Source organism: Cyprinodon variegatus, unplaced genomic scaffold, assembly GCF_000732505.1.
Source record: "Cyprinodon variegatus isolate N-32 unplaced genomic scaffold, C_variegatus-1.0 Scaffold275, whole genome shotgun sequence".
In the NCBI taxonomy this organism is placed as follows: Eukaryota; Metazoa; Chordata; class Actinopteri; order Cyprinodontiformes; family Cyprinodontidae; genus Cyprinodon; species Cyprinodon variegatus.
The window spans coordinates 736,590-759,435 of NW_015150728.1; the positions used below are offsets into that span (position 1 = coordinate 736,590).

Below are 22,846 nucleotides of genomic sequence, written 5' to 3' on the forward strand. Positions count from 1 at the left end.
AACAGCTATATTACTGTAGCATAGCAAAGCATGCAATCCATCCTGTTAGCTTTGTCTTTACTCATCAGTAAACAGATGAAATGGTCAAAATCATCAAAAGACATATTGTTTGTTCTGTCCCTAATTGTGCCAGACCTGAAGACGTCTGTCCATGTCAGTTTTCGGAAGGTTTGAGTTTCATCCAGCAGCAGCTTAGCACTGCTACTCACTGCAAACGGGGCTTTTCTAGTCCATGGGGCTCACACCAAGGGATCCTTAATCCGGGCGTACACTGTGCGATTTTCGGGAGATTTTCCAGTCGTGCGAGAATTTCTCGACCAGGTCGACTTTCAGCCTGATCGTGCATTGTGAGTGGTGCAGTGTACAGGGGGTAACGAGGGGCGATCAGCCTCTCACCACCACCTCCCCATTGGTAATCGTGAGGTCAAACATGTTTGATTTTCTCCAGACCGCCGTAGGCAAATCACTTAGTGGGCATGCACAAACAAGGATTCTTCGTTTTCTTCTTCCTCTCAGATGTAAACACAGAAGCATGGCAGGATGTGTGGGTGAAATGGAGTTCTTTCTTTAAAATTGACAGACCGTAGTAGCCACGTTTGCTTAGCCATGTCTTTGTCCAAATACGTCATTGCCTTTTCTTTTTAGGGCTTTCAGCAGAAAATTAAACAAATTGCCAAGGCAGCGCGTTTCACTATAGTGAGCATAATATTCCCCTTCTATTTGTTTGGCTTTCAGATAGATAAGTCAGAGCAGCTCCATCTCACTTCGGAGCTGAGTTTGACGTGATTTTTAGACATGCAGTGTGAGCAGGTAGATCGCATCAGAGCGTCGGGCCGAAATTAATCGTGAGCTGTGAACTCACACTGTTTGACGAAACCCTGCGGTTTCGTCGTACACTTTGAGCAGTAGTCGCGTTCAACGATTGAAAAAATCTCACAGTGTAAGCCAGTCTGGCTCTGTAAGTTCTGACACTCAAGAGAAATGGGTTGCAAAAAGTCTGTTTTGCAGCAGTTTGGTTCTGAAGTCAGCCATCGTGACTTATCCTTGGTCCTTCTAGAAATCGGGGCCTTTTTGCTGGATCTCCATGGTGGCTGGAACTCCCAGGCAGCTTCATGGAAAGAGAAAATGAAATCCTGTGTGCTGAGGTCGTTACTGTTCTCAACACAGCAGGGGTGGCAAGTCAGAACTCTGTGGGAGTTCCTGTGGAATCAGTTGGCTGAAAAAGGGGAGTAGGTTTCACAGCTGCTCCATGAGCCAAAACTGCATCTTCTTCTCTGGTCATCATGTCAAGATCAAACATGGACACTTGTTCCCAATGTCTAAAACCACGATCATGGCACATGGCACAACACATTCGAGGCACATCTCTGCGGAGTATCTTGCAATATCGATGTTGCAGAGCCAGCTGCAGGGCATAACTTTCATCTTCCTCACCCAATGGACATGGTTAATATAAAACACGGACAATGTCTAAAATTATTATCATGGTTTATGGTACAAGAAATATTTGATCATTTGAAAATAAACATCCAAATTTCAATATGATTAAATGAAAACAGGCAAATTTTACCTGCATTAAAATCTACAGGATTCTTTTCTAAAACGACCCTGGTAATTTGTTCATTTACAGCACTTTGAATAATCTCAATAATGAAATGTGCAATATGAAAAAAAGCCCTACCTTGCTTAATCTTCCTAAAAGAGCAAACATTTAAGATTGGAGTCCTCAAAAGCCTCATCAAAGCCCATCAACAAACAAACACATAGAAAAGAAAAAGATAGCACTTCTATTAAACTGCTTTTCTGGAAGGTGTTGTTAGGCAATCAAAACTAAGAGGTTTCACATTATCTGCTGTGACTCTGATGGTAACACTAATGTTGCTGTTGCCTCGGGAAAGTCTCTCACTATTCTACAAAGATTGTCCATAATCTCGATTAAGTTTGTTTTCTGTTGAACAGGCGTAAACGCTTTAGTGGCTCCACTCAGCATTTAATTGTTTTGTTTCTTTTTTGTTCAATGTAGATTGTGATAAAAAAAAAAGAAAAAACAGCTGGCAAGTCCCTAATAGATGGTGATAAAGCATTTGATGATTAATCCAATAATTGAAGGAGCAATAACTCATATTAAATAAAAGCTATACTACAGTATTAGTAGCAAAAAATAAAAAAAAATCAGCCAATTGCTGTGGGTTGTTTTTATTTGCTCTGATTGACTTGTTTAATGCACTACTCATTGCTACTCATGTACTCATCAATACTTCATTTCTAGTCCTTTTCTCCCCTAAAAAAGAAGCTTCTGAGTATTTTTCTTTGGTTTAAGGAGTTGCTTCTAAACGTTCAGCGTTACATCTGTCATTCATCAATCATATTGAACTGTGGACAGGCTGCAAATAATTCTTATTAACTAACAAAGACAACCAAATATGTGGCAACACAAGGATTTTCTGTTGATTTTTCTCAGAGTGTTGTTGCAGGGATGCAAATATTTTATAAGATTTACTGTATCTTTCGTTTTATTTTTTTTGCTTCTTTGCCAGCTCACCTGTTTCTATTCATTCATGTCATTAAAGTAGCAGTTATTTGTGACATTTAATATTATTTCATTTATATTCACTAAAATAACCACTCCTTGTCGTTTTATATTTGCCTTCAAACAGTTACCATTTTATAAAGGGCCAATGGGTTCTTTTATACTATCTGTAAAGAAGTAAACTAATAGGGGAACGTCAGCATATCATTTTCATGTCCATGACCTTGAAAGATATGTTTTCAAGTTTTCTCTTCAAGCAGCATTTCAAAGTTTGACTTGAGAAGTTCTTTGTACACAAGACATAAATATTAATGCTTTAAATGATGCTGCTGGTGCTTTAGATATGAAATGCCTCATACCCAACAGGATTAAAGAGAGATTAAAGCTAAAACTTTTTATAGCTTTTATAATCCTGTGTGATAGGAAAAAGGCTAAACATCCCTTTTATAGTCAAGATGATTGATATATGCACTTCTTCAGGACTAAAAGAGACCAAGGCCTGAAATCTAATAGCCAGCTCAAACAATACATTCATGAAATATCATAGAAATTGTCATTTTAGATTGGTTGTGTTTCTTCTTGGGAATTAACTACAGTGGTGAAGAAATGTTACGGTATAATGATAAAGTAAATGTTAAAAAAACATGTTGTGACATACCACAACAATTTGTTGACTACATAACTATAGGGGGGAAATGGACATGAGAAAAATGTTTGAACAAAATAAGCTCTGAGTTTTAACATTGAAAGTCAGTTTTTTAATGGAAGGAATTTCAAATTATAAATAAATAATTTTTAAAGAGAAAAATAAACAATACCTTTTTAGAATATTTGAAACCACCTTTATATTCTTCTGGTATTGTGTTTTGGTTTTGGTTTGAGCTTGTTTTTAATCATTTCTCACTTTTTTTTACTACTGTTTATTATATGACATTAATTTCTTTATACATGTTCCCATCAATATTGCCATGGGTATTTTAAAGAATCAAATTAGAGGAACTGATCCAGTGGAACCAGACTACATATGTTCTGTGGATCTGGAGAAGGCATTCAATAGTGTCCCTCGGGGGGTCCTGTAGGGGGTACTCCGGGACTATGGAGTAGCGGGCCCTTTAATATGGACTTTTAGATCTCTGCATGACCAGTGCCAGAGCTTGGTCCTCATTGCCGCCAATAGGTCAGAATAGTTTCCGGTGAGGGTTGGACTCCGCCAAGGTTGCCCTTTGTTGATAAATCTGTTCATAACTTTTATGGACAGAATTTCTAGGTGCAGCCAAGGTGTTGAGGGGATCCAGTTTGATGGCTTTCAGATTGTGTCTCTGTTAATTGCATATGATGTGGTTCTATTGGCTTCATCGGGGCGTGATGTACAGCTCCCACTAGAGCGGTTCACAGCCGAGTGTGAAGCAACCAGGATGAGGATCAGTGCCTCCAAATCCGAGACCATGGTCTTGAGCCGGAAAAGGGTAGAGTGCCTTCTCTGCATTGGGAAGGATGTACTGCCCCTAGTGGAGGAGTTTAAGTATCTTGGGGTCTTGTTCATGAATGAGGGGAAGATGGAGCAGGAGATCGACAGGCGGTATCTGCTGTGAAGCGTGCGTGCGCTGTACATGTCTGTTGTGGTGAAGAGAGAGCTAAGCCAAAAGGCAAAGCTCTCGATTTACCGGTCGATCCACATTCCTACCCTCATCTATGGTCATGAGCTTTGGGTCATGACCGAAAGAATGAGATCCCGGATCTAAGAGTACGGAATGAGTTTTCTTTGTAGTGTGTCTGGGCTCTCCCTTAGAAATAAGGTAAGGAGCTCAGTCATTCGGGGATGACTCAGAGTAGAATCGCTGCTCCTCCACATCGAGAGGAGCCACTTGAGGTGGCTCGGGCATCTGGTTAGGATGCCTCCCGGACGCCTCCCTGGTGAGGTGTTCCGGCCACGTCCCACCGGGAGGAGACCCAGGGGGAGACCCAGGACACACTGCAGGGAATATGTTTCTCAGCTGGCCTGGGAACGCCTTGGGATTCCCCCGAAGGAGATGGCCCAAGTGGCTGGGGAGAGGGACGTCTGGGCCTCCCTACTGAAGCTGCTTCCCCCACGACCCGACCCCGGATACGCAGAAGAAGATGAATGGATGGAAATTAGAGGAACATAATAGAAATAGCAATATTCGAATCAACAGACTCAATTGCTCAATTTAGATGTTTTTTTGACTTTTTTATAGAAAGAGTAAATGAAAAAAAGGAGATGAAAACACATATGTTGAATAGCTTCTAACATAAATATTTACCTCACATTACTGATCATCTGTCCCCTACTGACATCCCAAATGTAATAGTCAATCACACTTTTCCTTTAATAGCGTGTAACATGGATACGTAATAATAGCTGACATGATAATCTAAAAACTTTTTTTTCTATATTTAAAAACTTTGCTCAAAATTTGCCTGACATTTGAATGGAAACACGGCTTCTGTGTTGTTTGGTATTGTTGTTTGTATTTTTGTGATTGTTTGTTTAACTTATAATTTACTCTTTTAAGTTTGGTTGGGTTGTTTTATGCTGGTGGAAGGGTTTGTTTTCCTTTTTTGGTAAATTACCTGTACTTATATAGCACTTTTTCAAGTTATAAGACCAAAACGGTTAACACTTCAATAACAATTTACCAACACACTTACACTGATGGTGACAAGCTACCTTGTAGCCACAGCTGCCCTGGGGCTGACTGAGGCTGCCGTACACTGGCGGCACCAGTCCCTCTCACTACCATCAGTAGGCATTGTGGATGAGGTGTCTTGCACAAGGACACAACGACGCTGAAAGCTGGAGCCGGTGCGTGAACCGACAACCCTCTAGTTGCAGGGCAAACTCCTTTGGTTGATTTGTAAGACATTTTCTCTGGATTTTTGTTTCTTTGCTATCAGTACATGCCATTTACCATTTTACCATTTACCATCTTTCCTGCTCATTTGAATGTGAACATCATGCACGTCACTATAAAACTAATCAATCTCATTCCCTAGACATCGATTTTGCAAAAATAAATCGATTTTTTTACCCAGCCCTATCAAAGATAATAAGTACAGAATTCATGCTCTTTTCAGAACTAGATTTCGTGTTATATAGGGTAAAGAGAAAATGTGTCTCTGGTAATCTAGGAGTCTTCAGTGAAATCAACAATTTTAATAAAAACTTATCAAATAATCAATTTAAGTAGATATTAGTGCTTGTAAATATAAATTTTATGCAGAATGTTTATTGATGTTAAAGTATGACAATGCAAAAGATTTACGCCCAAGAACTCAAAACTGAAAGAGTTTTACCCACTTTACCTTTTATTTAGAAAGCACGGATGTTTAAATGTATGTGTTATTTGTTATCAAAGGCTGTAGGAAAGTATAGTGTGTCTTTATTTAGAAAATATGGATGTTTTGCTTGTTAATTTTCCTGTTGGAACAGAAGACTGACCCTGAGGATCTGGTGCCTATCCACTATCGGCCACCCCTCAGTGTACAGTATATTGGTTAATGCCTGGCCACCCTTATACTAAAAAAATTCTGGCAACGACTCTGTCCACTGTACCTCTAAACTGTAGTAATGTTTTGTGTTTGTTTTTTCTCATGGATGAAAGTTGTAGCGCCCTGATGGATACCTCCTCCAGCCCCGGAACCTGGCGGCGTTAAGACCCAGCAGATGTTCGGCACAGTGAACATCTGTCGCCGCGGTCTCCTTCCTCTCTGTATGAACTGCGCCTGGACTCCTGTCAGGAGACACTGACGCTCAGAGGCAGGCTGGGATCAGGAGCGCAGCGGATCTAGGAGAGATGCGCGCAGATGAGTCCGGACCATGAGAGCAGAAAGTGGAGCCAGACGCACTGAGCCGCAGCGATAAGACAAAATGAAGACACCTATGGTAAATGTTTCTGCCGCGCACATACAACTGTCTATGGGGGGCTTTCTTTTATTTATAACAACGACATTCCTTCGAGTACAACCGGATCAGATCGCCCCATAGCATCAGGGTTCTGTGTGCAATGATGTCGGATCAGGAGATTAGAGGATATGAACAATAGGGCATCCAGCTGTGCGCCCTGGATGGACACTAATAGAAGCTCCGCTAAAGCGCAGACCACCGCGCACTGCTCTGATCTCTGTCTCACGCAGAAGATTTTATTTTTTTTCTTTAAAAAGTACCAAAATTTGAAGTTACTGTAAATTTATGAGCAGATTCAATAAAGAAAAAGTCAATAGCCGCATGTTCGAATCAATTTCCTAAATAGAATCTCCAACTTTTTTCTTTATCTTCTCGTGTTTCTCCTTTAGACTAAAGTGTCCAAACAGAAAATATACACACATGAAATAATCACTGATAGCATTTTCTGAACTTTTTTCTTTATTCGTGTTGATAAATGTTTTTTGTCCATGTAAATCTGCTTTGATCACAGCAGTTTGGATTTTTTTTCAATATGATAAAACCAGTTGCAACCAAGGAGGGGCTGGTGGGGGTTATTTGGTTCTCTTTCAGGTGATATTAATTATTTATGCGCAAATTCAGTTACAGCCTTTCTTTCCTTAGCATTATGGCCAATCAAAACTGTCATCAGTACTGATTGTCTTTTCATCACGGCATCCGTTTGGGGTAGAATGCCTATTGGTTATAAGGAAAAATGTATTTCCCCTCACAGTTAATTGATTGGATGCATGACAGCTGGGGCAGAGTATGGATTTCAATCTAATTGTAACAGAGAATCAGAGAATATCTTGTGCTTTTTGCACAATTGCTGTTCTGCAATGCTCAGTATAAAAAGTGGTCCAAGGAAACAACAGTGGTTAACCAGGCAACATGGTCAGAAGTATTTTCACTGCTGGTCACAAAGTTGAGTTCTATTCTTGTCTTTCATATTGTCTGTTTGTCTGTCTGCAAATAAACAGCAAATACAGTCTTTTCCTGTACAGCGATGATATCACAGCAATATCACAGCATAAAAAACAAGGAATCTTACATATGTTTTTTATACTTTCTACGATTTTTTGCAGGATTTTTAATTCTAGTTTATAGTACTAATAGTTTTTTTTTAAAGATCAGTTAGTTTTCCCTGCTCTAAATCTACTGATATCTCCACATTTAGCTTTAAGTTGAAATCAGGTCCATGCTCAGTGATAAATGAAATATAACAATTCAAACTATAAACTTATAGATTATTGTGTTGTTAATAAAATCCTGATGGGAATTGCTTTTGAAATTGACTAAAAATATATATTTTCACATCAACTACATATCTAAATAAAACTTCTGAAATTGTCTTTTTTGGTTTTAGTTTTGCACCCCAAGATTATAAGTTCCCCCGATTTACACAACCCCTTAAGAAACTCTCTAGAGGAAAGACTAATTTGTGTTGCTGTGAGTTTGTTAAAGATTGAATATTTCCTCAGAACAGCTAGTCAGACGGAGACATGGAAGACTGTAATTAATGCTTGCCTCTTCTCTTACTTTAAAATTCACTGGAAAGCTTTCCTATTTGCTTTAAATGTAACAATACAAACTGAAGGCTCATGCTCCTTCTGTTACTGTCTGTGTGGGAGTCTGATGCAGGCAGAGAATGAGAACTGGCAACAACAGCCAACAGATGGAAGGAAAAAGTTGAAGCCTGATGCTTTCTGTCACTTTCTTTCTGACAGCTGTGGGGGTAAAAATTCCCAAAATAACGGCACAGATGTTTTTAACTTACACGAGTGAAGATTTTCTCAGTTTAAACATATTAATTATACAAAAGCAATGGCAATGCAGTAGTAGCAGCAGGTGTAAAATAAAAAGTTAAACTGAACATGATTAATAAACCTGAAAGATTTAGATTGAGTTATTTCCCTTTAACCTTGATTTGTTTTTGTTGTTTTTATTGGTTTGCCAAAAATGTTTTAATTACCTCTTGCTGATATGTTGAAAATTCACACAAAGACATTTCAGTTTTTGATTTCATGATTCATCTTAGGTGATAGGCAGCAAGCCTTTAAATGTAGGATGGTCTCCTTGTCATCAACCTATTTTCAGCTCCCTCTCTGTTAGATTCCCATTTGCAGTGCAAATTGCCCCATTAATATTAATTCCAGGTCATAACACAGATTTTAAACACATTTATTTACTTCCTTTCATCAAAAGAAGTTGTTTATGGTCAGATTTCAGCATGTTTCAGTCAACTCCTTGCTCCAAAAAAAGCTTGTTGAACAGTTCAATTCTCTCCTCAGCATTTAGTAATGACCCTTCATTAGCTTCAGGTGTGTCTATCTAAATAAAACATGCAGGAATCAATGATTTGACGATGGGCATTGCTGCTTCAAATGGCACGTCTAATTCGAGTTCAGCTGGGCTAATTTGGCTGCATCTGCTCTTGTCTTTTGTTTCAGCGCCATGGGGTAGCTGTGCTTCTGGTTCTGCTCCTGTGTGCCAGCTTGTTCCTCGTGTACAACGGGAATTTCAACAGTCCTTCCAGGGACACTAACGACACCCGCGCACAACAGCATGAACATCTGCAGCAGCCCCCCAAAGCCTCCGTCAGCACGCCAAAGCCTCACCTGCCTGCCCTCCAGGGATACATCGGCATCATCGACCATAAGGTAGGCAGATGTGGCTGCTTCCTGTCTCTTCCTTAATTCAGAGGGAAAGAAAAAGGCTTTGATTCTAGATCTAATGCTCTGCAAAGTTGGTTTCCTGAGTCTTTCTGAAAATAAAGGCGGTTTCAAATGTCCTCCATTAGGACTCCGCTTCGGCTACACATCTTCACTTCTTTACACTTCGATCATGAAAGCCCACACATGCACTCTCTTATTGCTGCCCACCATCATCTGTTTGCTCTCCTCTTTAGAGAGGGAGGGCCCTGCTCTCTGTCGTTTATCCCTATTTTCTCCAGCAGTGCTGCGCCTCACTCAATGCCCACCTGTCGTTGCTAATAACAGTTTAGGCTACAAATGAAATCCTCGGCTGCATTCTTCCACTCTAATTGAGAATCCCAGGAGACCCTCAGCAAGCTGAACCCTGACGTCACTTGTTGGGAGTCAGGGAGGGGGGGTGGGGGGGTATTGACTGCCATCTGTTTACCAAGCCAGGAGAAAACAATCAATGTGAGTAGCAGGGAGCAAGGGCTCTGCAAGCAAAACAGACCTACCTGCTCATGAATTGAGGGCTTATTCAGGCAACATTTTGGACAATGTGATGCTTATCGACTTTGAAGCTTTTTAGTTTACTTTTCTTCTTCTTTGGTCATATTATAGTTTGCAATAGTCTTTTTGTTGATTTCGATGAACCTGGTCCTCTTGCAGTTTTTGGCATCTGTATTTTATGCATCTATATTTTGCATCTAATGAAACAACATTTTCTATTTATGGTACTTTAAGGTCTCTGTTTAGTTGTTCCTCTCTTTTTTCTGTTGTAGTTTAATTTGTCATCCAAAATTGAATGTTGATTTGCTTATATTTTTGTGTCTCTTTTATGATTTCTCAAAAACAGATTAAAAGCACAGCCTTTTTTATCTCTGAAAATCCATGCATAGTTATATTTAGTCTATAATCCATAAAAGTAATATTTTTACCTTTTGATAGTTTTACATCTCTAGGTTTCCAGCAGTCATTCTTTAAATGTGTATTCAAGTCATTCTAGTATTTGATGTGCTCCATGTTAGATTTTTTTCTGTAGTCATTTCTTGCATACCTGTTGGGTCACTTTGACTGTTTTAAGCCACTTTGAAACAACCAGAAGTCCCATTTTTAATTTGTGATGCTCTGACATCCTTGTGCAGTTATTTTCATTGATCTAAATGATTTACAATTCTCAGTTACCCTTGTATGTGTTGGGGGAGGGGGTGTCCTATGTTTCTCTCTAGAATCTCTTTGGATTCTTTGAAAAGTATTATTCTTTCTGTGGAAAATTTATGTCTTCAATTTTATTTTTTCTTATCTGTAGTATTTTTCCATCTGTATTAATTCATTTGATGGTCTTCTCAGAACTGAAATGACCCTGAAATATTTTTATTTGTAATACGTTGGTATCACAGTTGACTGTTTATTCTTCAAATATTATTCCCATGCCTGTTTCAGTAAACCTTGACATTTATTCTGACTTCTCCTACTTTCATCAGTATTTTGCATCCTCAAATTCTACAAAGTATTTGCTTTTTGCTCTACGTTAGTATTTCTATGTAGTTATTTTTTATTCTTTAAATTTAAATTTTCTTTGTACTCAATGGACAGCCTTGATTTTTTTTCTATTTCTCCTGATTTATTTTCTTCCTTTAACTATCCTTCACCTTCAAAACTCATATTTCCTCCTTGCTGTTTTTGCCATATTTCCATTCTCCATTGTGCATTTTTTAATTCCTCTTCTGTAACTAAATCATTTTTATGAATACATTTTCTGTTCTGTTTTTTTTTCACCTTTGTGTTATTTTGTAGCTTGTCTGTGTCCATATTTAAGCTTCCTTGTTATTTTACCTCTTAATTTTTTTAAAGCATAATGAAGAACCCAAATGTAGAAATTTCTCATGACCGTCTCTTTCTGTCAATGTGTGGTCATGTTAGTTTTTCTGCCTCTGCCTGAGTCTTTCCTTAGTTTTCTGCCCAGATTCATGTCGCATCCCAGTATTCTTTTGTAGTAGCTTTGCCTCTCTCTCTGATGCCACTCTGCATTCCCCACTGTCCCTTTGAATATCTGTGGCTGTTTGACTGGCTCTACATGAAAAGTCACTTCTGTGGCTGACGGGTCCCTGGTCTGGTTACTAGTTGGCTCGTTCAGTAATCCATTTGTGGCAGAACCGAGGACACCATGAGTGACAAATCAGTTCTTTGTGCCATCTCTGTCTCAGGGAAATCTGCCCGGCCTCTGGAAAGCATGGATCGTCAGATTATGGCATTTGCATGTGAGTAATTGGACAGCAAGCTGTGTGCACTTGCAGAAGGCTGTTGCTGTACAGATTACAGAAAATCAACAGCGTGAGAATGTGTCAGCTGCAAACATTTGAAAGTTGATGTGTTTTTGTTTGCTTCAGAAAAATAACCTGATGGGTAAATGACCTTCGTCTAAATAATACACCAAGTGGCCTCAACAGATTCTTAATCTTGCACTCATTTACACATGGAGGCTGGTCTTTGAAGAAGGAGCTTAGAGTGAAATATATAACAGAAAACAAAATATTTGTCAAATTTTCATGTTGCATGGCAAATGAAGGCAACGATTTTGTCTGGTAAAATGTTGCCAACCAGAGAAAACTGTAGTAAAAGTTCTCTGTAATTTATGGAAGTTTGACTCATATATCAGAAACCTTTTCTGGGAGCTTTCCACTAATTTATGTAAAGCTTTAAAAATTTTGGATGATATTTTAGATTCTGGGGAATGATTTAAATGTGGTGTTGGCTCTGTCAAAAAGCCATTTCCGGCACATAAACAAACATAATGGCTTATATCTTGATTGCTTTCCTGGAAGAGATGTGGGCAGTTATTTTTAAGTTCTTACTGTGGTTCAGAAAACTTTCTTTAAAGCTGACTCAAGCAATTAATTTGCATTAATTTATGTTAAGTACCCTCTCTCTAAGTTGTTTTTAAGTACGAAATAAAAATAAATATGATTTTGAACCGTACTGTCAGTCTTTCAATGTTTTGTGGAGGAACTTTGGATCACTAATTCTTACAGTATTGCTCAGTTGATTAGGGTTTGTAGGCATGTTTTTTTTTTTTTTTTTTCAGCCATTCTGTTGTAAATTTGTCTCTCTGTTTTGGATTAGTGTCCTAGTGATGACCCAGTTTGGGAAAAGCTTCATCTGCTGGACAGAAGGCCTCATGTTTCATTTCAGAATAGGGGTTCTTTAAACTGGTCTCCTGTGCTTCACGTTTAAACGCTTCTCTGCTCAATGACCTCCATATGCCCCCATGTGTTGCACATTAATCTTCTATTCATCTAAGTCTAGTGTGTAACAACAGGGAACCACCTAAAGTATGGAGGACATTGGGTCCAAACAATGTGGATTTACAACCATTATCATTAACCACTTTAGTAAAGAGTGGAGATCTTGGTTAACTGTTTGAAAAAAATGGCTCCACAAATAAGCTTGAATCCTGATTAAATCCTCACATCTCTGCCTTTTTGCTTTACTGCCGGTATGATGCGTTTGTCCCAACATTTGATATTTTATGTTGTTCATTATGGCTAGACATCTGTACTTTTATTCTGCTTCGGAGTCCTCTGGTTCATTAGATAAAACTTTGATTCTGCTATATTTGTTACAGAGAGGAAAGGCTTTCTCTTACAGTAGCGAGGCATTTTAGTTCAGTGTTTTTATGATTGTCCTTAACACCGAAAAACTTGGCGACCTGAGTCTAAGATGGAGCTCCTGGCTTGCTTAAACTATTACATGCTCTGACATTGTGGTGAATTTGCTGGGACTTTCACGCCTGGGAAGAAGTAAAGGTTGGAATATTTTCTCATTGCTTTTAGGATTTTTCATTGCCGAGGCTCTAGGTCTAGCCCTGAAAAAGAAGAAAAAAAGAACTGCCTTCATGAGAAGCTAGGATTCTGTTGAGGAAAGTATTGTTACTAGTCTTGTTAAGTTTTGCTTTTCAAGTGTTTTGATCTGTGTTGAATTAGCAAATATAAAAAAATAAAAATAAAAAGTTGCAGCAGAGGATCTGTTTCTTCTTACGTAAAAGAAGTCACCCATCACTGAGCAACTTCATCCTACATGGTGGAGATATCTGGTTTGAGATTGTCGCAAAGCAAACTAGTTATACTTATTAAAGAACCAAGTAAGACCTGGGAAATAGAACCAGTCCTCGTTAGGCGGTGGAGCGCTTTGATGGAAGAGTCGTAACTCTTCCTAACCTCTCCCTGATATCTGTGATATCCCCAGCCTTTTGCAGGATATCACTAAAGGCAGCCTCACAGGTGCGCTCCATTGAGCTCACATCAGAGACCTGCCAGCCATGATATAATTTTCTGGGCTTTTCCTAAACTGTTTAAAGGCAAAAGGATTCTGGTGATGGCTAGCTTTGGACTGTAGAATTTAGTTTAAAAGATTTGCATGAACAGTGAGCAGAGGGGGACTCATAGCTGACAAATCTTCAAGGTGGAGTAGTTTTCAGTGTCTTTGACATTGTAGGTTACGGGAGGCTTTGAGAAACCCATTGGGTTGGAACCTTATTAATTTGTGCCGCTTGATTCAACGCGCTACCTTAGCAATGCCTAAAGCCAGTGCTCCAGAGGCATTTAATGTTAAAACCAATATGAAATTTCAAGCGTTATCGATATCCTTTAACTACTTTTGTGGCCCAAGGGGGTTTTAATACAAAACAGAAGGGCTACAATATAGATCCATTTACACTTTTTAAATACCAAAAGTACATTTTAGAGTGAGTTACACTTTTAGAAAATAAAATTGTTCTGTTAATCCTATGTAAACAGGAGAGTTCTAGTCTAATTTGAAGTTAGAGGGTTAAGTGTTGTACACTGTATATGCTTTCAACTATAAATCCACACTCTGCTCTTGATCTTTACTGACAATAAACAATAAATGGTAAATGGTAAATGGCATGTACTTATATAGCGCCTTTATTCAAGTTAGGAGACTTGACCAAAGCGCTTTACACTACATTCATTCACCCATTCACACACACACTCACACACTGATATATGACAATATAATAATTGTACATTTTTGCTTTGACATAAAGTATTAAATAAAGTTCTGCATTGTTAAAAGACACTTAAATCTGACTAATCTGTGCACCAGTGAGGTTAGTCTGTCTTTGCTCTGAGTCACACTGGTCTCTCACGTGTTAAATAACCTGTTAGATAAATGAGAATATTCCCAGCTCTCCTTTTTAGAATGTTGCATGCAACTCTTTTTGCCCAGGCTGAAAAGCCAATACCCAGTGACCATGTGAGTTTTGATTTGATGAGGATTTGTCTGTGATGCGTCACTGAGCGCAGCTGCAGTTGAGAATTGATTTTCCTTGAGTTGAAGCAGAGCAGCTGAGCATTATAAGTAAGCCACAGATATTTTTTTTCGATCTGTTTCCACTTTTGGCTTATTGGCATTTAGGTGACAGGGGACATCATTAGGGGCCAAGGCTGCTCTGCAGATCATTTACACCTCTTCATGCATGCCATTTTATAACCATACATATTTTCTGTAATCAATGATGATATGGATGTATTTTTCCACTCCACAGTATGGCCTTTCAGCCCTTTCCAGTTCTGAGGACTACATACCTTCTATGATACCACATCCCTTACAAAAGTCATCATGCTTATCTCATTTTTGTTCTCCTGCAGTACTGAATGATCAGTGTTTAGAAAAATCCTCTGACTTGACCATTTGTCTTTCTCCGCTTTGCTGCCTGACCTCTTTGCTATATTGATCTGTCTGAGATATAAGCCAGCCGGCACGCAGGGGTGCGATGCCAGTCAGACTTTGACCGCTGCACTTTATCTTCCACAAGAGCATTAAAGCCTTCACAAACTAGAAGCTGTCAGAAAAGCAGTATGCTTTCAGTGGACTCCCAGCCGGTATTTGTCAAGAATTTTAAATACGTTTCCCTCCACCATTCCTGCCTTATTTCTGCTCATGAAAATCCATAAAGATTTCCAGGCTCAATAATTTTAGTGTGACATGTTTGATTTAGTTCAAAATGAAGGGTAATTTCTCTCTACTTATGGCGTAATATTGGTAGGCCTGGATGGGTGCTGTGAGGGAAAGAGACGAGATAAGGAGAAAAAGTTAGACTGGAGATGAAGGGGATTCAGAAACACTTTCAGGGGAAGGGCAGGGAAAATCGGAGAGGAGGACAAAGAGGAGGAAGGGTACGAAGAGGAGAGGGTGATAAAAGAGAATACAGAAGTCGGGAAAGGTTCAGCTTGAGCGAATGAGACGAGAGCGAAGGAGGGGAAAGAAACCGGCACAAGAGAGAGATGGTGTGAAATCTCAGCGGAGCCTCCATTCTTTTAGCCTTATCCTGTGTCTTATTTTCTCAGTGAGGAGAAGGAGGGCAGGAAAGGCGCTCCTTCCTTTTCCTCATTGATGATCTGTGAGCTTCTTCCTCTGATTGCAGCCCTGACAGCGAAGTCATGCAGCTTCCTAAAAGAAAAGTCAGGCAGAGACAAAGTAGAGGAGTTCTGTCAAACAGGAGGGACACCTTGTTGTGGAGCATGAGACGGAAATAGGTGGTTCAGTCTTCCTCATTCACAATGATACTTTTCATGTGAAGGAAAACCTCTTTTGCAAGTGTTGGAGTTGCAATATTTCTCTTTCTGATTCTTGTTTCTCATTGAAACCATGAAGATTTATTTCCCAGGGAAACTCTGATGCTCACAGTTGGAAGATTTGTATGTTTTGAGCTATGGTGTGGCAGCAATTGTTCCCATAAAATACTGCATTAAAGCAGAGAACAAAGGTTGTCAAAAATCACTTTACTTGCCACAGATGCTAAATTTCTGTCATTTTTTTACAGCTCTATTCGATAACTAACCATAGGACTTGGGTTTTTTTTCTTTAGCTACCCATTTATGATGGGAACCATGTAGAGCTGCCTCAGAAAAAAAAGTGACACCGAGAACCATGGATGGTTTACAATGATCTAAACCCTGCATGGGTTTGGCACATTTTTTAGATTTGACACTTAATAAAAATGTTAATTTGTTAATTAATTCATTCATTCTTGAACAAATAATCAAAATATACATAAACATGGTAGTAAATGGAAAGTGGGGTAACTGTTGTAACATGTTTCAGAACCTCTGGTTTTAGAAATTTATCAATAAACCAAATTTAGTTTAGATCATTATGAGGCCCTTAATTGCAACCTCATCCAAAGTACCAAAGTACCTTTGGGGTACTTTTACTCTGCCAGAGTCCAGTTTATTGAGATGATCACGCCAATACAGACCCTTTTCTGACCCTAAAACAGACCAGAGAACCGTATCCTTGTTTGGTTACAACTGCCAGTCTCTGCATGGTTTCTCTTACTGTCTGCACAAATGTTGCCTCAGGTCTGTGCTGCTCCTCGCTGCTGCCCGTCCTCCACATGCCCAGTCAGGTCAGTTTGCTCCATTTCAAATGAAAAGATTGAAACAAGTGCAGATCTGAGCACAGATCAGATTAAGAAGCAGCATAACCCCCCGTTCACAATCAGAATTCAGTTTAGTTCTGGCTGAGCTAATTCTAATCATTTGCACGTTTGAATTAAACAATTTTTTCTGAATACTATTTAAACATAGCCAATGTTTGTTGTTTCATTTTTTGAGTTTTAAAAAAAATTAATCTCTTCTACACTGTTTCTCAGGACAAAAGAAACTCTTAAGGAGATAAAAAATGTAACCGTGCTTCCTCTTCTGAGAACAGCTACTAAAAATCCCAGGGAGGTAAATTCAAGAATTTTAAAAAGCTATGTTCTTCAGCTGAAGCCGTGGCTAGAGTCACTTCACACACACCAAGGCTGCAAATTCTCCCTGACTTGGTACACTTTGCTTGAAGGCATGACTTGGAATTTATCTGTGCCAAGGAAACATGACAAGCAATCCTTCTAGGAGCTGAAGTTAAAATGACAGCTGAAGAACGGAGATTTTTAATATTTCATCTAAGACAGCTACATCTTTTTTTTTTTTGTCTGCAGCAGCAAAGTCATTTTTCACCGATCATTAGGAAGCTTCTCAGTAGCTAAAAGGTGAAACAAAAAAACAGATCATTATGGTCGATGTCTCTGTCAACTAATATGAACCAACTGTTGTCACATTTTATGTGTTTGCATGACGACACAAGGTGTCTTTAAACATCCTACAATATAGCAGTAACAGAAAAATCTGTCAGATGTCTGTTCTAATTTTCAACAAAAACTATTTTTAGAATAATAAAAATGTTCACTTCTGCCTGAACAGGAGAGAATAGGGAGTCGGTTTCGCCACAGTGGAACCAACTGGAGCATACTTTTGGATTCCCACTTATCTCTGGTGCATTTTATTCCCACCAAACACAACACAGCTCCAGGCTGTTTCCTGTTCAAGCCTGGAAAGCAATTACAGCTGATGGGTGGGAGCGAGGAAGCTACCTCTTGATCAGGGGGATAAATCTAACATGTTGTGCTTTTTGAAATGGTAATAGACTGACTTTGTGTACTGCCTTTCCGGTCATAGGGACTGCTCACAAAGCTTTAAAATACAGCCACAGGTTCAGTTATTTATACAACAATGCGTAGCTCGTTTAGCAGCTTGGCTTAAGTCCCTCACACATGGACAAATCGACTTGTGAATCCACAATCTTTTGACTGCAGGACAGTCTCCCATTCTTCTTTGAAAGGCAATCATTGCTGATCTCATGTATTCTTAAAATAAAGAAAGCTAAGAAAACTATTATGGCTCATGTAATGAGCTGTGTGCTAAAGGCCAACAGCTGCTATTAAGGTAAATCAGACTTTCTCTGTTTCTTTGTTCTGTGACACAATAAGTGCACGTACTTGTTCTCTTAGGTGTGAATAATGAGTGGGTTTGTCATTGTAGGACGGAGGAAATTGAATGTCTGGGTTAAATGTTAAACTTTACATTTAGGCACAATGAACGCAAAACTGGCTTTTTGTAAAATGACCTATGGAGGAAAATTTGGAGAAAAGTATGTTTTACTTTCAGAGGTCGATAGGAACTAGTTACATTTGCTAAGTAACTTAAGTAACTTTTTAAAAAAGTGCATAGGAGAAGTTTTCCTCCACCGTAGTTTTGATTTCTACTTTGGTACTATAGTTTTTGTGTTGTCTCTCTTGCTTTTGTACATTTGCATTTTTTTTTTTTTTTGCTGCCTTCTCTACCCTCTATATTTAGTGTATTAAAACACATTTTAACCAAAAATACCCTTAGTGAGGCTGTTGGTTTCTGAATGAGTTTCATTTCAAATTTTGGCGACTTTGGCGTCGGCTGTAGGAGTTTGCCCTGAAATCAAAGGGTCGGCAGTTCAAGCCTCGGCCCTGGCTTTCAGTGTTGTTGTGTCTTTGGGCAAGACACCTGCATTACCTACTGATGGTAGTTAGAGTAGCTGTGGCTACAATTTAGCTTTCCACCATCAGTGTGTGCGTGAATGGGTGGATGACTGAATAAAGCGCTTTGGTCTTAGAATAAAATGTAGTTTTGTACAGCTTTTGTAACATATTAATTCCTTAAAGTGCAGCAGTGATCAAATGTAAACAATGTCGGAGAAAAGACATGGTGCAAGTCAAGTCTCCTGACTTGAAAAAGGGCTTTATAAGCACAGGTCATTTACCATTCAATTTCCTGGGCCTGCTGCAGTTTGGAGGTCGGCAGATTACTGTGCATTCATCCTTAATTTCAGAAGATAAATAAAATGATTTGCCTATGGAATTGAGTGTTTTTACTCTTTAAATAAGATAATTAGATAATATACACTTGAAATAAGACAATGTTTTAGTTTTTTCTTATAGTATTTTAAATGTACATTGTCTTGTTCCGTTGGCAAACTGTCTCAATTACCTCCACAATTCAAGGACAAATGTGCTTATTTTAAGAAAAAAAAATTATTAATTTAGAATGTGTTGTGGCTTACACAGTAACATTTCCTATTAATATTAATTTCATGGTTTTCTGTTGGGGTTTTTGAATTGTGTTTGTTCTGCCTGAGTTTTAAAAGCTGCAATGATTTGATTTATTGTTGCTTCATTTTGTTTATCATTTGAAATACCATAACATGTACATCATTGATTATTTTGTGTTTAACATAGTTAAAGAGGGTTAGTACCTAAAGTACAGCTTAAACTAGAATCTTTTTTTTCTAAGTGGTACTATTTAAATTTTTCTGTGCTTTTTTGTTTCTTTTTTTAAAAATTTTGTGAGACCTTTTTGTTTTTCCTTGACTGTCTCAGAAATGTGTTAGTGCTTCACTAGGTGATTTAACAGTGGCTGTTGAAGTTGAATTTTACTATTGGTTAAAACAGTGCATGCTGGTGACGGCGTACGTCACAGGTACAGGCACACGTCATCATAGCGCTGTGTTAGGGGATAAAAGCAACTCAGACATACGCCTCCATAGTGAGTCATTCTGTCCTCCAGCCTCAGACATCACTAAGCTGTTATGTATTAGAAAAAAAGAATGGTATGAAATAATTCAACAATATTATATCATGAAGCACTAAAGACAAGATAAGTATTAAAAGAAAAATGTGACCAAAGGGATGTAACAAAGATAAACTGAGAAAAAGACAAGAATAACACTGGTGAGGGAGGTCAAGAAAGGGCTGACAGGAAAACTGAAGGAGCTGCTATGAAAAGTTCCAATAAATGTAGAAGTGTCAGTAAAAAATCCTCAGTTGTCTGCAAGTAAGATACATTTGAATAAGCCGGATTTTATTTGAACTTCATAGTGAGTCTAATTTTAAATTCAAAATGAAAGAAATGTGATAAAAATTAAACTACAGATATAAATTCAGATGGGAATTTGTGATATTTTCTAAAGGTGGACAATAATAGATGTTCTTAAAAATCTGCTAGAATAGGAGTTTTTCCAAGGCACTATTTCAGACTCTAGCATAGATGCTGAATGCTGAGTCCTATCAAAGAAGACTGAATACTGACTTTCATCATTATGAAAGTATTCCACATTTTACAGGAGTGTCTACTTATTTGAGATCAACGGTATTCGCTTCTCATAAGGACATAATTTTCTTTTCAATACTTAAAGGAAATGGAGGAGGTACAGCCACTACAGAGCTGTTTGTACCATTGATATAGTTTGTATTTGTTCATGCAGTTACAGAAGCATCATAAGTGATATTAATACCCATGTGGTCGATGCATTTCCTCTCGACTATTAGCAGAGCATCTGATGCTGTCATCATCATCATCAGGGCCTTTGCTGCATTATTGATGAGACGATGATGGAAGGAGGAATTAACGCAGTAATTACAGGCAGAGGAAATGAAGCCATCTTCTGCTCATAAACAGACAGATACTCGTTTGCATCGCTGATATGAGTCTCTGCATCTGTTAATTTTATTACCTACAGCCAGCTGTCGTTATTCCAGCCTCTGTTAGGTCTCGGATGATAAGTCAGGATCAAAATCTGACTTATGTTTTGCACCACAGCTTTTCCCTAAGGTTACTTTTAAAAAGTATTAACTGGAGAAAATAAGACAATTCAGAGACAACTTTCACTCTTTCACACTTTCTTAGTCCTGTTTAATTGAATATAAAGAGCATTTATGCTGGTGTTAAAAATAATCTACAGTATGATAAAAAGCTAATGATCTTAAAGATGTTTCAATTTAGGTAAATGTACAAAGGTCACATTACATGTATTTATTAAAAATATCTTTAGTCCATATTTGATAGGTTTCATGCCACTTCCAATTAAGGCTTTCACTGTATTTTATGACAACAGAAGGAACCTTCCCACTGTTTCACAACAAGTAACAGTCCCACTCGATTTGAGTCTCATTGTCATGCAGAAGCACTGAATAGTTTTATAGAGACACTGTCAAATTATATGTTTGTTAAATTTGCAGCTCCCTGCTGCACAACAAAGGGCAGAACAAGGACTCAGCAGCTACATAAAGCTCCGAATAAAGTTTGTCAGCCCTATTATAACCTGTTCGTTCTTTAACGCCTACAAGGAACTTATTTTTTTAAATATTTTTTCCTTTTAATACAAGAACACTCCTTTATCACATAAATACCCAAACATGCATCTATTGGTTTAAGGTTTTACAGAACTGGGGTATCTATGAGGGATAAGCTGTTGCTGGTGGGTTTTAGCTCAAGGTGGAAACTCAAATGTTCCTCATCCCACTGACACTCTTCTTGTAATTATAAGGATTCTGGTCAATAAGACCTTTTATGCATAAAAAAAGCTTGATGAAAATTGCAAAATTTAAAGAAAAAAAGCTCAAATCCATAAAAATGTCATGACACAGGATAGAAGTACCCAGTATTCAAGGCGAGACAGACAGTGTGATAACTCAAAGCATTTATTACAAACAAACAAGGGGATCTGAGGATCTGCAGTGGCTAGGGCGAGGCACCACCCATCACTGGGAAATAGGTTAGCGTTTAGAAACAGGTTAGCGACCATGATAATCTGAAGGAAAATTATTATCCATATGAGTAACTAACCCGGTTTAACAGTTCAGTCCATCTCCATAGAACGAGTTAGAATCCAGACGGTGGGCTGCCAAGGAGATGCGGCGGGTGCTGCCCAGAGTGTCCCAGATGTTGTGGCCCCAGAGAACAAGCAGGAGCCCGAGCCAGGTCAGGGAAACAGATCAGAACAGGAAGGCTCAGCCGTCCAGGAGTCCGAAGCCCGGTCAGGGATACCAATCAGAATAGGAAGAGGCTGCTCCAGGGTTCCAGGAGTCAACAGATAGTTTAGGCAGAATGTTCAGACTTGAACAGGCAGGATCCGGCTATCAGAAACATTACGGAACACTAAAAAACGCCCTCTCCACTAACCAGGACAGAAACAGGGCACGCTCAGTGGATAAGAGGAAGATCAGGACCAGGAAATCAGAAATACTAAGGAATGCTAAAAAAAAACCTCTCCACTTGCCCCTGAGAACGAGCACTACAACAGGAGCATCAACAACATCAATCATGAATTATTCATCAATGAGAAAGCGTTGGCCTAGTGGTTAGAGCAGTGCACATGTCTCTGAGAAGGTTGCAAGTACCCAGTTTATCCCTGTCCCCAGCACTCTGGGTCTCTGAGCAAGACCCTAACCCCACACTGCTCATCAGACGCTTCACAGTGGCAGCCCACTGTTTCCCAAAGGAGTTGGGTTAGATGTAGAGATTTAATTTCTCCATTGTGAGACCAATAAAGTTCAATTTCCATTTCTATTTCTATCAATCTGGCCCTGATAGATGGGACTGAGCCGTATATATAGAAGCAGGAGCAGGTGGATTAGATGAGCAGAAATTGGAAATCGGGCAGGTTTAGGCAGGTGAATGAGATGAGCAATTAGGCCAGCCATAAGTGCCAAGATCATGACAAACATGTTTTAACGCTCACTTAAGGTGGTTTTATTTGGCATTTGTGAAAAAGGGTTAAAGTAGTAGATGGAAATACTTTCTGAATCAATGCTGACATAGTGAACTTTTACCTTACATAACTGATCAGCTGTTTCTGCTGCAGCCGTCATCCTGGATGTTCCTATTATCGTCAGAAGCAACATCACCATCACTAGCTAACATGTTAACATTAGTGTCACTACCTGATCCGTACTATCAGCTCATTTGTGCGTGCTCAACCAGATATACATGTAATGGGTTAGGACTGTAATGGATAAGGATGGACCCA

At 38.9% G+C, this 22,846-nt stretch overlaps 1 protein-coding gene across 1 annotated transcript in view; it reads left to right on the top strand.

The window, feature by feature from the left end:
* st6galnac5 (ST6 (alpha-N-acetyl-neuraminyl-2,3-beta-galactosyl-1,3)-N-acetylgalactosaminide alpha-2,6-sialyltransferase 5) overlaps positions 1 to 22,846 on the top strand; it is an 84,295-nt gene that overhangs the window by 2,471 nt on the left and 58,978 nt on the right. The window contains exons 2-3 of the mRNA XM_015383062.1: positions 6,154 to 6,434; positions 8,924 to 9,133. Coding sequence (XP_015238548.1) covers positions 6,420 to 6,434; positions 8,924 to 9,133 — 225 coding nt within the window. The 5' untranslated portion in view covers positions 6,154 to 6,419. The remainder of the gene's footprint in view (positions 1 to 6,153; positions 6,435 to 8,923; positions 9,134 to 22,846) is intronic.